The 17,434-nt window shown below is 57.8% G+C and overlaps 1 protein-coding gene across 1 annotated transcript in view; it reads right to left on the bottom strand.

The window, feature by feature from the left end:
- NHERF2 (NHERF family PDZ scaffold protein 2) overlaps positions 1-17,434 on the bottom strand; it is a 32,987-nt gene that overhangs the window by 4,551 nt on the left and 11,002 nt on the right. Inside the window, exons 3-4 of the mRNA XM_082772335.1 lie at positions 4,073-4,249; positions 2,031-2,184 (exon numbers count right to left, since the gene is read on the bottom strand). Coding sequence (XP_082628461.1) covers positions 2,031-2,184; positions 4,073-4,249 — 331 coding nt within the window. The remainder of the gene's footprint in view (positions 1-2,030; positions 2,185-4,072; positions 4,250-17,434) is intronic.

Raw genomic sequence — 17,434 nt, 5'->3', positions numbered from 1 at the left:
GGGCTCCTACGGGAGTGCCCTCCAGCATCGCCCCCGGCTGAGCCCCTCCTGGCACAGGGTCTCCACCCCAGCCCCAAAAGCCCAGCGCACCCCTTCCCTCAGAGCTGCAGCCAGACCCAGCCCGAGCTGCCTCTGAGCTCAGGCAAACACCTCTGTACCCCCGTGCCCTCTGCAACCACATTCTTCTGAAACCTCAATTTCCTTTGATTTCCCTGTTTTCATCAAAAGAAAATGTCTTCCAGGAAGGGGACTGAGCAGCTTCCCCCTGTGAGCACTAAATGCGGTGTACTCCCAGTTCTGACAGTTCAGTAATTTTTCTTCAGGAGCTGTTTAATCAGAAATCTTAAAAACCAGCCCAACGCTATTTGCTGAAATCAGCATCTTGGTGTCGCAACAGCACGGGGCAAACCACCCGCCTTTCATGTACCTTGCCATTTTTTTGCCCGGTTCCAACGATTTGCGCTAATAACGCTCCAAACAATGGCAAATTCATTGCAGATGAGCTGCCAGTCACCGCGACCCAGCCATTGCTAGAGGCAGCCCGGGACAGACAAGCTGTGGTGTCACAGATGTGCTAATTGCAACAGGGCTAACGACTGAGCACGAACACGTCTGGGGGCACAGGGCCCTTTCTGTGCATGGCACGGGGTGAGATCGGCTCTGTGGGACCCCGGGGGGACCCCAGAGGGACCCCAGCACACAGCGGCCGAGCAGAAAACAATGCTGTGCGTGCACGCCTTGTGTAACGGCAGCTCCAGTGAAGCAAGAGCTGCGCTTGCAGCCAAGGGCAGCCTGCAACTGCAGAAACCCAGAGCTGCTGATGTTACAGCTCCAAGCCACTGTCCGTGCATCACATCCAGGGCTGGCCAGGCTTCATAAAGAGCTGATTTTGGGGATGTGTCAGTGCAAACTTAGGTATTTCCAATGTAAATTAGGGCACTTTTTTATGTAATAAAACCAAAACATGACTTTGAAAACGTGCTGGTGTGACAACCTCCGCTGTGGCATCAGGACAGCCGAGCCCAAGTGGTGCAGGGCTGCTGGCCAGGCGGACCCGCTCCTTGCTGACCCCCGAGGAAAGCATCCAACATCCAGCAGGGAGCTGCAGAGCCAGGGCCCAGCACTTGAGCACCCACCCGCGCACCCTGGCGTGCGGCTGGCCCCGGCCACGTCCCCGCTGCAGGGAACAAGGGCTCCTTTGTGCTCGTGCCAGCAGCCAGCGCTCGCACCGGCTCCTCCTCAACCGCTTCGGAGCATCTGACACCGCTTTCACCCCGCGTGCTCCTCAGCACGGTTTGACCCGTTCCTTTGGGCCAATCTTCGCATTGAGCACCTGGCAGACCGGGAATGTCCTGCAGAGTTCAGGTCGGACAGGGGCTGGCAGTGTGGGAAGCAGAGCCCCCCGTTGGGCTGCAGGGCAGCTCCCTCCCCGCGGCAGGTCGGGGAGCGGCCGGGCTGCTTTCTCTGCCAGGTTTCAACAGCAAGGGAAACATTTCCTGCAGCAGCCGCCCCTGTGATTGCTGTCGCGTGAAGTCCTTCCCTCTACACGCACATGGGGCCAGCCCCAGAGTTTCTCCCTGCACCTTCAGGCTCCGTCTCGGGAGCACAGAGCGGTGCGGGGTTATGGTGTCCTCCCTCTTACAGCCCCACATCAGCACTATGGGGCCAGCTGCTCTGCTCCCAGGCACTGCAAATAAAGCAGGAGCAGCCCCAGGATCCGCCACCAGAACAGATCCCACCTGAGCATCCCTCCCCGAGCAATATGCTCAGCGCCACCCCAGCACCCTCCTCATCCCAGCCACCTCCTGGCAGCGAGTTCCTGGGTTAATTATTCACCGTGCAAAAAATAACAAATTGTTTTTTTGGCTAGATTAGGAAGTATTCTCACTGCTTATAAATAGCTGGGTGGTGCTCAGGAAACTACTGAGGGATGAGACAAGGGAAACATGACTCTGGCACTTCTGAAATCCCACCCAGTGTCCCAGTGAGTCACGAGAGCTGTGGGGTCGCCCAGCAGAGCCGAGTCTCACCTTTGGTGTGCTCCTCGGTGGGGGTCACCCCCAGCTTCTTGAAGTAATCATCTGTTTCGGGGTCCACCACCAGGAGCCTGGCTTCGCTCTCCCTGGCTTTGATGTGGGACACGACCTCCGAGTGCCTCAGCCCCTCCACGTTTATCCCGTTCACCTGCAAAGCGGCACCATCAGGACCAGGTCTGGCTCCCGCAGCACAGACAGGGGAACAACCCCTGTGCTCATCTTCCATGTCACCAAAAACCTCTGCCCAAAACTCCTGAACCCCCTGCAGGGAGACCCAGCCACAGCCTCCGACACCACCCCACGTGCCCAGGTGCTCAGGGACTTGCAGGTTCCCCTCCAGTGATTTCATTCACCTTAACTTTGCCCCAAACACCTCAGCCTGCACTGAGATCTCCATGTCCTGCTCCACAGGGCTCGTGGCCGTTTGTCCCTCTGGGAGAGGAGCAAGGGAGGATTTCCCGTGTCCCAGTGGCTGAGCAGAGCTCGGCCTTTCTGTCCCCGTCCCCGACGCACTGACTCATTTTCCCTTCGCTGCACGCGACCTGGGACCCACCAGCAGTCAGGATCTCTCCTCCCAATTGTTCCGCGGGCAGAAAGGGAACAATCGTGATTTCTAGGCATTGTTTGTGCTCAGGAACGAACACACCCATTGTCCCACATGAAAAGGTCTCGATGCCACTCTCATTGCAGGGCTGTTTTTTGCTGCACACGACAAACCCCGGTCAGCGCCGCAGCCTCTGGCACCCCCAACCCGCCCAGGGGGTGCAGCAGGGCTGGGGGCATCAAATATTTATCGGAGCCCCAAAGAGCCGGCTCGGGGGGATTGGGTTTCCGAGCTCTCCAGCTCACCCCTCGCCGCTTTGTGTGCGCCAGGCACTTGGCCAAGGGCCGATAAATAAATAACAAAATCCCTCGCCGTGACATCGTGCCGCTCTGAACCGCGGCTCCCTGCGATAAAACCCCGCGGTGCTGGGGGCGAGCACGGGGAGCAGCCCTGGCATGGGGCAGGAGGCAGCCGGCGGCTCCCACGGAATCCTGCATGATTATTCACGGGGCTGGAAAGAGGGCGAGGACTTTGGTCTTCGCTCACTTCCCCACCTCGGGGACCGCCCGGCTCCGCAGGATGCGCGTTTTCTTCCGAGCGTGCAAATCCCTCGTCCCTCTGGACCTGGGGGTGGGGGCACGGGCTGGTACCCAGCTCGGGCAGGGATAACCCACAGCCCCAGCACAGGGTGTCCAGGTGCTCCCAGCACGCAGGAGCTGAAGCAGGCACCAGGGCTGCTCCTGGGGTGCTGGCTCTAGGATCGAGCCCCATCCATCTGTCTGTCTGCGCTGCCCAAACCCTGCCCGGAGCGCACAGCTCTAAATGGGGGAATTCAGTACTCGGTAAAAATGGCAAGGCACAAACAAGCCAAGGGGAGGGTGATCAGCAACCACATCAAAAATTCTCTTGTTCAGCAATAAGTGAACACGAAATCGCTTCCAAGAGCAGTTTTTCCCCTAATCTTTCACAATCTCATGCCTTAAGACCTCTCTGCAGAGCTTTTCCCCCTCTGTTTCCAAATGCCTGCCCTGCCCAGCAGCGCGTTGGCTCAGCTGGATGGCACCGAGCTGCCCCAAGCCCATGGCAGATGGGGGTGATGGGACAGAAGCAGCTTCCCTGGGTGGCTGGGATGGGACCAGTCCCAGTTGTCCCCACGAAGCCACCTCCCCATGCCAGCACCACCAAGTGCAGGGTGCTCTCTGCTCCGATCTGGCCATGTCAGGGAGGTGGCACCCCCAAACCTCCATCCGTGCTCATTCCCAGGTCCAGCACCCTGCCTGGGCACCAGCATCAGGCTCTGTGTTATGGGGGAAATGTGACAGGATCTGATGGAAAAGATCAAGGGAAGGGGGCTCGATTTAGCATCAGGCATCCCAGCTGATCTGTAGGGTCACAGCGCTTCTGCTCTCCCTCTTCCCACTTGCAAAAGGGGCACAGGACCCCAAAAAACCTTCAGGCTGATGGGAACGGTGTGCTGAGCCCCCAGCATTACCTCCACCAGCCGGTCCTGGGGCCGCAGTCCCGCTCTGGAGGCTGGCGAGTCCGGGTCGACCGAGCGGATGAACTGCCCCGGCCGGGACTTCTCGCTGTGCAGGTTGAAGCCGTAGCCATTGGGGCCTTTCTTCAGGTGGCAGAGACGTGGGCACAGCTCTTTCTGTCCGTTTAAATCCTGATTGAAAGAAGGTGGGGGGGGGGGGGATAAAACACGGCATTTAATTTATAGGTTTGGGTTTGTTCTGAATCATAACTAAAACTAACAAGGAAGCAACGTATCTGCGCACCATCCTCCCCTGCCAGCTAAACAGGGACAGGTTAACAAATGAATTTCCTCTCATTGAGTTTATTTTAGAAAACCAATTGTCCAAAACCATTCCAGAGAAATTGAAACAACAAAAAATGCATTTCCTTCTCTCCAGCAGCAGCCCAGATAAGCCTGCCCCACCCGGGGGCTGCCGAGCCCCTCCGGGCAGCGCCCGACCCCGCGGCCGGGCACAGCGGAGCCGGGCAGGGCCAGCACCTTAACCTCAGTTATTTATTTAAGGCAGCGCTGTGCCCTTGGTCCCAGTGACATCGGCACGGCACGCAGCTCCATCCTCTCCCTCCCAGCTCTGGAGCCACGTTCCTGGCCGTGGCAGAGATGGCTCCGTGCCTGCGGGGACAGGCTGACCCTCCTGCATGGCTCCAGAGGAGGATGCCCCATCCCTGCCCCAAGCTGTCACACCTGGATGCCTCATTATGGGATGGCTCCCCAACAGCACCTAATTACTGAGGGAATCACGCCTCTTGCCCTGCACACACCACCACCATCCATCATTCTGTCCCAGGATCAGGTCTTGCCTGGCTCTGGCACTGCTGCCAGCGCAAACCCCGTCCATCAGAGCCACCCTCGCCCTGGCAGTGCATGAGATTGCCCTTGGTGACCCCACTTCCAAGGAACAGCACCTTCCCCAAACCTGCTCCTGCCCACTTCACCAGTTCTCTGTGACCAGCTAAAGAATCCCCAGAAACAAGTGGAAGCACTGAGTAGCCCCAAGCTGAGCGGGAGGACCTGCAGGACCACCCGACCACCTTCAGCCATCCATCACGGCCACTCTGCAGCCATCTCCTGCTGGCACAACTGAGAACTTACAGAAACACCAAGCTGGGCTGGGCGGAAAAGCCCTGCAGAAGTTCCAGCTTTGCAGAGAAGCTGGGTTTTGCAGAGGGGAAGAAATGCACAAGCCCCTGCACATGGTGCTTTCCCCTCCCAGGACGCACAGGGCTGCTCCCGCTCAGAAGGGTTCCTGCAGCACGTAAAGCTTGAGCTTGCTGCAGGCAGCAGAACATTAGAGGAGCACGTGAGGAGTTTAGTGCTTCCCCCCATCACATGCAAGATGCTTTATGGCTCCGCAGGGCACCGGGGGAGCAGCAAGCAGCGGGTTTTCTGCAGGCTCACAAGAGCCATTTCTGCTCCCACAAAGGCAGCTGCCCCACGACAGCCCCTGCACAGCCCGGCACACCAACACAGCCGTGTCTCGAGCAGGAGCTGCTTCAGAAATAGAAGCAGGTTTTCTTTTTTTTTTTTTTTTCTTTGGTCTGTGGTTTAAGGAAAACATTCCCTGTGGCTGGGTTTGAAATTTGCATTAAAAGAAATGCTGCTCCCCTCCTGCTATTAGACCTCAGATATTTGTTTTCCAGATCGCATTTGTGGTACAATCTCTTATAACCTTTCATTTAAAATAAAGCAGCCAAGCAGAAATTTCCCCGACGTTCCCATCTTGTCCAGAAGGTGCTGTGAAAAGACAGCTCCCAACACCCCTGTCCCTGGGTTTAATGCAGCGGGGAGCCCCCCTCCTGCATTGCTGCGGCCCCGAGCACAGCCGCCAGCTCAATGGGATGTAAATAAATATCCCGACAGAGCTCTCCTCGAGCTGTTTATGAAATACTCGAGCTGGCGGGGCTCACATCAGGCTGGGGAGTTCAGCGGATGGCTCCAGCATGACCACAGCCTACTCTGAGTTGGGAAGGAGAATGCAAAATTGCCACAGAGCAACAGGATTGGCCCCGGCACTGGGATACACGCTGAGGACGGAGGTGGATGGGGAACTCACTTGGGTGCTTCTAGCCACGAAGCAGCTGGAACAGCTTAACCCCGTGCCTGGGAAAAGACGAGGAGGGAGGCGAGCAACCGAGGACTTGGCAATGCTGTGGCTCCTCGGGGCCCCAGCACCCAGCTCCTCAAGTGCTCCCAGGCAGGAGCTGCCACTGGCAGTGCCCAGCGTGGGCACAGGGCTTGTGTGGGCTCCATGGGCTGCAGGGCCCCAGTGTTTACAAATATCAACTTTGCAATACAGCTTAAAAAAAAAAAAAAAAAATCAAGGAGGGGGCTTGAAGAAAAGCCCCAGTGACTGCTGATACACACTGCAGCCCTCACAGCCTCGTCAGCCTGAGCTTGCAGGGCGCATGGATGCTACCATGACAAGTTCTGGGAAAAAAACAGACTATTTCCCACACGCTCCTGCCTGCGGAGATGCTCTCAGCATCAATGCCTCGATGCACACAGTGGTTCTCGAAAGGGAAAAGCCACGAGGACGGCACCCGCGGATCAACGGCGCACGGCTGAGCACAGCCAGCCACCAGGACCCGCACACGGATCCTCTCGCTCTGCAGATTCAGCAAACTGTGTTTTCCCATGGCCTCAGTGCAGTTAGTTCACCCTCTGCAAACGCTTCCAGCTCGCCTCGTGGAGTTCTTCAACAGCCGGAGAAAACAGGAAATGATTCAACCACAGAGCGGGGTCAGCGTGTCGAGGGCCCGGCGCGACCCCAAGGGATGCACAGGGCTCAAAGCGCTGGGAAAAGGGGCTGCCTCTCTCCGGAAGAAAGGAACACATCTAGCATCACCTACCTGGGCTTAGAAATTCAGGTTTTGAGCTATTTTACTCTTAACCCATTTTTAAGGGGTCACAGACACACAGAGCAGCTCCCTGTGCGCGCCGTGCCAGCCAGTGGGGTGTTGTGGCCAGGCTTGGGGTCACCAAAATAAATCACACAGAAACCAGGCAGGAGAAGACAACTCCTGCAGCAGCTTTTTGGGGGTACCCAGCACCACATCCTGCACAGGCTTGTTCTGCTCTCACCAGCACATCCTGAATTCAACGTCCTTGAATTCCACATTTTAAAAAAGAAGCCCCAGTTCAGCCACAGCATCTGCTCCGAGCAGCACACAGAAATCCACGGGCAGAACTGCTCACCCCTCTGCAGAGATGATGCAGGGCTGTTAAACCTCCCGACTACCGCGGTCCTCAGCCGTTGGAAAAAGCAGGTCTCTGATCTCAGCCCTGGAAAGCCCCTCTCTGGGACTCCGCAAACACCGAAGATCCCCTCGCTGCACTCAGATTCGAGCACATGCTTAAACACTTTGCACTTACGTGCTTCGTTGACACGGAGCCGCCGTTCCTCTTGCCAGCTCTGCTATTTATTTTCTTTACGACCTGTGCCAACGCTTCCCTGGTTCTGTTCTGGGAAGATATTTCCTGAGCTCCCGGGAGGAATTTCGCCTTTGTGAAACCCAAGCCCTCCGTCGAGGCGCTCCCCGCCGCGGCAGCGCATTATCGGGGCTCCCTGGAACCCACCCGAGCTCGGAAGCCCCGGGGGGGGCTGCACGGTGCCTTCCCACCCCGCTCCCCGCAGCGCCCGCCAGGCTCCGCCGCCTTCCCACGCCACGGCCATAAGAGCCGGTTTGTGTGAGCTACACACACACGTACAGGAGAGCCAACAAAAATTAACCGTGTATTTGTCCACTCGCACGCAACAAAGCGATCCTTTTCCTAGGTATCCAGATCCCACGCTGCCCACTGACTGCACACGGGGGATTAACAGGCAATGGCAGGCTGTATTCCCCTCACAAACATTACTCCATGTACACCCCCACATATGTACAGATGTGTACGTGCTCCTAAATAGCACATGGACACAAAGCTGTGGTGCTGCACCCCCGCTGGAGCTACCGCTTGAGGCAAATCGTCGTCATTTTGGAAGGGAAGAGGTTTTGGAAACACTATTCAAGCCGGCTCATTTTAAAAAAAAAAAAGCACAAACAAAATATGAAAGAACAATGAAACACTTAAAAATAAAAAAATAAAAAAAAAAAGGTTGGGTGTTGCCAGTTCTCACAATCTCACTGCAGCTCCAGCACTGAGGCTGTCCCTTGAAGCTTGCAGTGCTGCAGCCAGTGGCCATGGCCCCGGGCTCAGCGCCACCACCGCGCAGGTCACTGCGGTGACTGGGACTCACGCACAGATCAGATCCCATTTCCCTTCCCGTTCTGTACAGCTGGATGCTTCAGCACACTCACCGCAGAGCCAGCGCCATAAACACAACCAGCTCTGACTACCAAGAGGTTCCCATGCAGCTAAGGAGCAGGCATCACCTCCACGTGAGCAGAACCTGCCCTTTGAAGCGCCGATGCGCCGCGGCGCAACAAGAGGAGAAGCTGGGAAAGGGGCCAAGGCGAGGAAACCGCTCTGCCAGGGCTGCCTGAACCCAAACCCTTGGCCCCAGGCTCCCTCCCCGGTGCACACCACAGCTCGGGGGCTTTGCTGGGTTCTGGTGCAGCTGAATCAGGCCCAGCCAGGGCCCGAAAGAACCGCCCCGCCTGGCCGCGCTCCAGGCTGCAGATCACCCCGCGACACGTCAAGCTTTTCCGCCTCTGCTCCAGCCAAGCTGGAGAAAACACAGGCAGGAGCGTTCCTGCCTAATTTACATTGTTAACATATTTTCTTTCAAGTCGGCTCCCGTGGCGTTTCCTCTCCTTTTGCTTGGGGTTTTGCTCAGAAAACGACTCCTTTGCTCGCTCCTTTGCCTCTCAAAGCCCGGGTGGCACAGGGGGACCCCTGCCCTCGGGATGCCCAGCGAGCAGCAGGGCACCGCACAGCCCCAGCACTGCACGGGGAGCACCGAGGGGTGGAAACCCGAGCAGGAAGGGGCTGGGGCCACAGCACCACCAGAACAACGGCCCCATTGACACCCACCCGACACGGGCACCCTCCCTTGGCAGTAACAGTTCCATCGGGAGCTGAGCCGCAGGCAGCCTTTAATTGCCACTATTATTACCACCGTTTCCAAAGGCTGCTGCCTTCGCTCAGCTGCGGGGACGCACGTAACTTCCCACAGATGCTCACTGCCCTGATTTGGGACGGGCAGGGGGATCCGCACGTCCCTGCCATGGAAACCTGCTGCCTGCTGTGCTTCAAGGATGAGGAGCCAACCTGCAGCCCCGCTCGCCGTGAGATGCAGGGGTTTGGGCTCGTGCCACAGCCGGGATTACTGCCTCCATTCACCGCGGTGCCAGCCATCCAACGCCTGCTACAGCGGGGCCGGTTTTCATTCCCCTTCCCCCAGGAATGACTCAAGTTTTCCCAGGAAAGCAGTACCAAAAAGGGGGCTATTGTAGCCTCGCATCCCCCAGGGCCTGAAGGACCTCGGTGACACCAAGGAGTAGGGAACCGAAGGAGTAGGGAACCGTGGGCAGGGCTGGGTGAGGGGGACCACAAATGTCAAAGGCCCCCACAAGCAGCAGGAGCAGCACAGGGCAGGCAGAGCACCCCCGGGCTCCGTGCTGCAAAGAGGCAGCCGCTCGCCCTCTGCCCTATTCCCAGCAGGGATTTGCTGCTCAGCTCTGGGAAACCCCAGCACGGGATGCTCCAGGGCTCACTAAACCCCCCGGACGGCCCCAGGGCCCCACTGGGATGCTGCGGCCCCCCAAAAACCATGGGGAAGGAGTGGGGGCTCCCGGTGAGCCTGCAGCCGCACGCATTTCACCCAGCTCCAACCCACAGCTCGGAGACAGCCAGAGCCAAACGCGGCTTCAGCTCCAGATGTTGGTGAAAAGCTATAAATAATGAGGGGGAAGGGGAGGCTGGGCTGGCAGGACGGCAGTCCCACGGAAACTCCAGCAGATGTTCCCCCCTCCTCGCAGCCCCGGGGAGGAGCTGGGGGTGATGTGGGAAGGATTTGGGGGAGGAAGGCGGCATTTCCAGCACCCAGAGGTGCCCCAGCCACACGGTTAAATTTAGAGGTTCTTATTTAGAGGTTTTGCAGCAGCCCTGGTGCTGCTGCAGGAGCCAGGATTCCTGCTCCCCTCTCCCAGGCCAGGAATAACCCCTGGGGCAGGAGCAGCTCAGCCTCCACACAGTAAACAAGCTGCTTCCATTTCTGCACAGCCACAACCCTAATTACCACCCTGCTCACTACCCAGAGAGGTGCTCTGGCTTAGACACCAGCAGTCAAAAAGAGAAAAGCTCGCTTCATTCTCCCAATAAAGCCCTGGCAGCTTGACTGACAGTTGCTCTTAAAACTTGTTTTTTCTTTCCAAGCATCTTCTCGGCACCAGCAGCCGCTGCCACCACATCACAACAGTCAGAGAAAGTTTGGAGGGTTCCCTGGGGATAAACACCAACTGCAGCAGCACTCACGGCAATCACCACCCTGATAGAAAAGGAGGAGTGAAAACACCGTGACAGAACACCTGGCAGAGCCTGCGATCACCCCAGACTGTGCTGGGTTTTCTCAGCTCCCCCAGCAGCTCTGGGAGGAGCAGGGAGGAGCAGGGATGCATGATGCTGCAGCACCCTGACCCACAGCAATGGCAGAAGGCAGTCAGAACCCCAAAAACGCTCTGGCATTGGCACCCAAGATCAGCCAGCTGCCACCACGCAACCTGGGCATCCCAAGGACAATGAGATGGAGCAGCGGGACCCCAGGACGTGGCAGCCCCCTCCCTGCCTTGTGACCCCCAACCAGGCTCCCTGCTGCTGTCACAGCCCCGGCCTCACAGCTCGGTTGTCACCAACCCGACCCACCAGCACCTCCACTGCCAGACCCGAACGTGAGGCCCAAACTGCTTTAGGGTATTCAAATTGCTTCCATCCTTCCAATTGCTTCAATTATTCAAATTCCTCCAGCTGGGTTGGAATAACAGAAACATCAAAAAACTATACATATATATTATATATATATATATTTTTTTTTTTAAAAAAAGGGCAAAAGCCATGAAAGATTTGTGCTTTTCCTCCAGGGCTCCAGCACTCTCCCCACACAGCCCCGCAGCAGCCAGGCGCTGTGCCCTTGCTCTGGGAACACCCAATTCCTGATGACTGTGGTCTGGGTGCTGAGCACGCACGCAGGGCACGGCGCTGCCTGGATGTGTCCCGCTGCTTTCTGTGCCAACACGCAGCACAAAGGGAGCAAACGAGGATCACAGGCAAGCTCAGAGACAGCAAAGTGATTCCAATTAGCAGTGGAAAGCATCCAGCCCGGGTACTCAGCAGGACCTACAGCCAAGCTGCAGCTGATATGGTAATTTGGATATTTTCACCGAGCGAGGTTTTAGCTCATCAGGTCTGCCGCAGGAAACAAAGCGTGAGTTTGGAGTGGGGACAGCTGCACGGGGCAGCAAGCCCCCATCGGGTAACACTCCCCATCGGGTAATGCACCCCGTGCCTGCCAGCCTGGGCCCTGCCAGCTCTCGAGAGCAGAAACCGTGCCAAAAAGCTGCGCTTCCTCAAGAGCAGAGGGCACCCTGCCAGGATCAGCCCCAAAACCAGCAGCAACGCGTTCTGCATCACCCTGAGCCATGCAGTGAGGCACCCAGACCCCACCAGAGGCTGTCGTCCCCTGAAACCACCTGGCAGAAGAGAACACAGGATGCAAAAGGTGTGGAGAAGCAGCAGAGCCCCTCTCCGTGCTCCCCAGCACCATGCCACGGTGTGACAGAGACCCCCAAGCACCACGGGGCCTCTCAGGAGGTGCTGCAGCAGGACTGTGCCCTGCCTGGTGCCCCCCAGCGAGGGCCACGCACCCTGGGCATGGCCCCCCCGGGCAGGACAGGGCAACTGCCCCATGCAGGCACCACCACGAGCCACGCACCCAGCCCGACCCCGCAGGATCCCGCTGCTCCCCACCACCCAGCAGCGGTGCCAAGCACTGCGATCTCCGTGTCATTTCTCAGGAATCCCCCAGCTGGGGAATTTCTCAGCGAGAGGCTGCAAAAGCCAGCCTTTTTGCTTTTCTTTTTTCTTTTTTTTTTTTTTTTTTTTCTCCCCTCCCTCCCCCTCTGCTGGCGTTCAGGCAGCCAGGGAAGCTCGCTCTCCCCAGCGCACGCATTCCCACCCCTGCAGGGCTGCAGCCAGGCCCAGCACCACGCGCTTGGCTGGAGCAGGGGAGCAGCTGGCCCCGGCGGCGCAGGGAAACGGAGGGAGGCAGGGCAGGAGAGAGAGAGAGAGAGAGAAAACGCCACGTGCATGTGTTTGCTTTCAGAGAGACAACTTTTCCAGCGCGATCTGCCAAGGGAACTCGCAGCCGGGAAGCCGGCGTGCAGGGGGAGAGCAGCTCTAGGAGGACATGGGGCAGCAACGCAGATCCTGGTGGGCTGGGGTTTGTCCACAAGGAAAAACACGGGATCTGCCTGCTGGAAGCAGAGGCAGCCCACAGAGCCCGAGGGAGCTGCTTGCCTGTAGGTGGGAGGGAAGGAGGCGAGGTGGTCGCTCCGTGCAGGGCTCCAGCTGCTGGGAAGGGGGAAACGGCCTTCCCACGCCCAACACGAACCTCTCCAGGGCGAGGGAAGGGAATGCTGCTGGGCCACGGGGAGGCAGAGACCAGGAACAGCCTCCCAGGGGCACAGGGCTCCCATGGAGCTGCCCCAGCTGAGTGCTGGCAGCCCCAGGGTGATGTGCCCTGCCCTGTCCCAAAGCAGTGGCACCACTGCCAGCCTTGGTGGCACGTCCCGGCGTCCCCAGCACCTCTCCAAGGGCAGGCCCTGGAGCCCAAGCCACGGCTCCTGTGCCAGGCAGGGCTCAGAGCACACCCTGCACGTGAGCTCGTGCTTGCTTACAGCGAGCCTACGGCCCGTGAGCCCAGGACAGCACGGGCTCCGGCCACAGCCACCCCCAGAAAACCATGAACCAGGCGGTATCAGCCTGCCCTTTGGACTCTTCAGCTTCTCGCCGAGGCCAAGCCTTGATCAATCACCAAATCACTCATTAATGCCGGCCCCCTTAACTGCCTTCATTAATCCCAGCCACCAGCAGGAGCCCAGGAACCCGGCCGTGCCAACCCAGCCATGCCGGCTTTGTGCTCCCGCTGCAGCGGGGTCACCAGGTGCCACCACGAGGTCCCCAAACCCAGGCCAGCACCTGCGGTGACGTCCACCAACACTGCCCCATGGTGACCAGCTTGGCACCGTGGCTGCTCAGGGGACCCCTCCTGGGGACAGGGGCACTCCACTGGGGAGTCCCAGGGGCTTATTGCGATGCAAGGGGCACCACGTAGGGCTGGCAGCGATCCACATCCCACGAGGCCAGCACCAGCCTCCTAAAGCCCTCAGGAGCTGCCTGGGGAGCCTGACTTCCTGAGGCAGGGAGAGGTTGTGAGCAGACCAGTAAATAACCCTCAGCCCTGCAGAAAGTGGGCTGATGGCTGAGCTGTGGGACACGGGATGGGAGACCCGAGAGCCCCCAGTCCCTGCCCCGAGCCCACACAGCCTCCCCAGCCCTGAAGGAAAAGGCAAAGATGGGTCACGGGGACTACTGTAGACTTGCAGAGCCCAACAAAGCACACACAAAGAGGCAGAGACCCCCCAAGCCATCACAGGAGCCCTTTGGGGTTGTCCCCTCTGCTCTGCCACCGAGCCCAAGCACGGGGGTGGTGGATAGGATGGAGCTGGGCACGATGAGCTGATGCCACGGTCTCACCGTCACACTGCACATTGCCGTGTGCCTCCCAGCAGTGCTCCCTGCCACAGGGACACATCCACACCTCCCCGGCACGGGGACACATCCACACCTCCCTGCCCGGCCCCCACCAGTGGTGCAGGGAGAACAGGCGCTGCTCTGTGCGCCCACCGCGCCGGGGAGCACTGGGGAGCGGGGAAGTTCAATAGTTTACTCCCAATATTTGTCTTGGCCGGGCAGCACAGCTTTTGGGAGGAAACGGGGCGGGGGGGAGGGCTCCCAACATCCTCTGCATTCCTTGTAATGAAAGTAAAGGCAGCGCTGTGGCACCCGTGCCTGGGGTTAGCTAAATGTGAGGCCTTTTTTTTTTTTTTTTTTTATTTCAAGACCCTGCAATAAAATATCCAGGGGGGCAACTTTCAGTGAGCAGAAGGGAGTGAGGCACCTTACTTCTGGCCCTCAATGGGATATGCAAACTATCCCCACCTCCCAGAGCCCTGCAACTCAAAGCTTTTATACAAAATCTGCCCTGGACACACCTGGAGCCAATGGCTCCACCAGAGGCTCTCCTTCACATCTGTAACTCAGCCTCTTTCCAAAATGCCAGTGCCAGCTCCATGCCATAACCCTGCTGGAAACCACGGGATCAGACCAGGACCTGATGCACTGGGGAACAGAGCTGCTGCCCACACAGCTGCGGCACTCAGCTCAAAATCCACAGATTTTAAACCCAGCTCCCCGAAATGAGATGGCTGCAGAAGACACCCCTTGCTTGCTGCAGGAAGCCACGCGTTTATCTCCACCGGGGTGGCCAAACATCACAGCCGTGCTGGGGCAGATAAGGGCAGCGCTGGCAAAGCCCCACATAGAGGCTGGTGGTGCCAGGCACACGCAATGGGGGCACAGGGAACCCCCCCGATAACTGCTGGAGCCAGCGCAGGGCTCCGGCTGCAGGTGCCGATAACCCCAGGGGAGGTGAGCACGCAGCCAGGTGCTCTCGGCACCCCGGTGTTTGCCCAAGAAAAGCTGCTGCCCTGGGAAGTCCTGGGCTGGCAGAGAGAGGGGTCTGAGAGAGGAGGAGAGGCACAAGGCAGGTTTTATTCCTGCTTTTGGGCTGCCCCAAGCACCCCTCAGCACAAGGCAGGTCTCCTGCGTACCCCATCCCCGGGGCAGACCCAGCCCCGATGTCAATGCAAGCCCTGTCCTCATAAACAGCTTCCAGGCAAGAGAAGGGAACTTTTCCAGGCAAAGCAGACTGTTCATCCTTCTTAGAACTAATTAGGGCTCGTCTTAATTAAATCCCGCTAACCATGAACAACCGCAAGGCCAGAATTAACTGCTTTACCTGGGATGCCCTCTGGCCGCTCATGCAGGACAGTCAGCCTGCAGCGGGTGCTACAGACGGGGAGCTCTGCCCGTGCTGGGCACAGGGGACAAGGTGAGAGCAGCCAGGGTTTGGCCAAGGTGACCAAAGCCCCACAAACCAGACCCAGCACCCAGGGGATGGCACGGCCACGTCCCCATCCCTGGTGGCCACGGAGCACCTCGGGGCAGGAGGTTAACCCGCAGGGCAGCGAGCAGGGATTAGCCCACCCGCCGCCTTTTGTGCCACTCATTTCTTTAAGGGGATTAGTCCCTGTAAATCCATAAGAGGGTTTAATGACATAACACCACGGGGACTCCTCCGGGTCTCTGCAGGCAGCGAGCCTTGCCTAACGGGATTTGCAGCAGGCAGCACTAAGGCCTGTATCCTGACCCCACCAATTCGCTGCTGCCCCCGTGCCCTATTCCCTTCACCCACCCACTTCCAGATGCTTTCCAAAAGGTATTCACAGCAGCAGCAGCACCAGCCCCGGGGCAGTGCAGGGCACAGCTCAGTGCCATGTCCCTGCGGAGAGACAGAGCCCCAAAGCCACTGCTGCAGCACCAGCACCCGTAGGGAGGGAGTCTCCTTTCTCTTATGGATAAAGCTACTTTCAGTTTGGCTTTCCCAGAGTCACTGCTGACAGATACCTACATTTACTCGTAACAGACTTGTGCAAGGATTTAGTGGGAAGAGAGATATTTGGCCAAAAAAACACAGCTCCAAGTCTGGTCACAGTTTAAGCGTACGCAGCAGTCGAACCAAAACACTCAGGAGCGCAAGCAAGAGCTGCAATGAAATTAAATTACAACGTGGAACTTGCCAGAAATAATTATGTCTACAAGTTGGGTTTTAATTCCTTATTTATAGAAACCTGTGGACCTGGAGAAGCCCTTTACTGATTAAGAGTTTAATTTTCTTGCTCATATCCCTGCCTGGAGCCTCCCGAGACCACCGCCTGTAAAACCTCCATACCTAGAGACAGAGCCAAGGACTGGGAGCCAAACCTGGCTCTCTTCAGACCTTATTTTAGTGTGCCAAGCTCTCCTGTAATGCTGGGCGAGCCGCTCAACCTCTCAGTCTCCCTGCCCAAAGAGGCAGGAAAGACACGTATGGAGCGAGGCAATGCCACAGCCATCGCATCTCACTTGCATGCTGTTACAGCTGCAATCAGTGCGGGGATACTGCTTTGTGGATTAAAGAGAGCTCTTTAAAAGCTCGTTTAGAAGCCGCGTGTGCCTGCCCGACAGCTGGAAGCCGCGGCCCCTTCCAGCCCAGGAATGTGTGCCGTGAAGGCAGCGTGTACACCACACACTCACTCCGTGTGCTCCCACTCCCTGCGAGCACCTTACCCTGTGCCAGAGCTGCCCCACGCCTGCAGGCACCTTCATTCCTTGGCCATTTTTCAGTCCCTGGCCATTTTTCAGCCCCTGGCCATTTTTCAGCCCCCCACACTGGCTCTACCCAGAGCATCACCCACGGCAGCACCATGGCTGGAGCCAAGCACCTCCAGGCCCAGCCACTTTGCACAGGGCACCAGGCACAATGCTGGGTAGAGACAACTGGAACCATGTGGTTCCCACATTAATTTGGGTCTTGGGAATAAAGAACACAAAACAAAGCCACATTGTTTTAAGGTGAGAAAGCTAAAGCGCTCAACACTTCAGAGCTTTACAGAAATAAAGCATTTTCTTATGAAAACTGATGTTTTTGCACCTGAAAACAAACTCATCACAAAAGCCATCTCCCCCCCCAAAAAAAAAAAGTTTGGCCCAGAGTTTTCCAACCCTGTGGCTGAAGCCACCCACGGCTGCTGCATCCCATCACAGCCACCCCGCAGGAGCTGCAGCCCAGCCCTAGCCCCACGACAGGAGCACAAGCAACGCGCCAGGACGCAGCAAAGTCACGGCGGAGGCGCTGTGCAGCTGCCAGGGCACACGCAGAAGGTCCAGATCCTGCCAGATGATTTTTAATTTATTTGAAAGCATTTAATATTTGTACTATTGAACAGAACCATTAAACGGCTGGCGCGGAGCCCGCGAGGAGCAGGGCTGTTATTAAAGCAAGCTGCTCGAGCGCATCCCTGCAAGCAGAGGGGGGGCCGGGGCTGGCTGCACCAGAGCAAGCTGCAGTTTGAACTGCTCCCAGTAACGCTGGGGTTTTTAAATCACTTTGAAGGAAAGCTTTTGATTACCCAGGGATGCAGAAAGGAGCATTATCAGCTGCAGTTCATCCCCTCCAATGCAGCAGGGTCACAACTCTCAGTGTCACCACTCTGCAGC

This window comes from Aythya marila, assembly GCF_965140915.1.
Source record: "Aythya marila genome assembly, chromosome: 15".
Lineage (NCBI taxonomy): Eukaryota > Metazoa > Chordata > Aves > Anseriformes > Anatidae > Aythya > Aythya marila.
The sequence above is the reverse complement of the archived record's forward strand: the minus strand, read 5'-3'. Positions and strand labels throughout refer to the sequence as shown.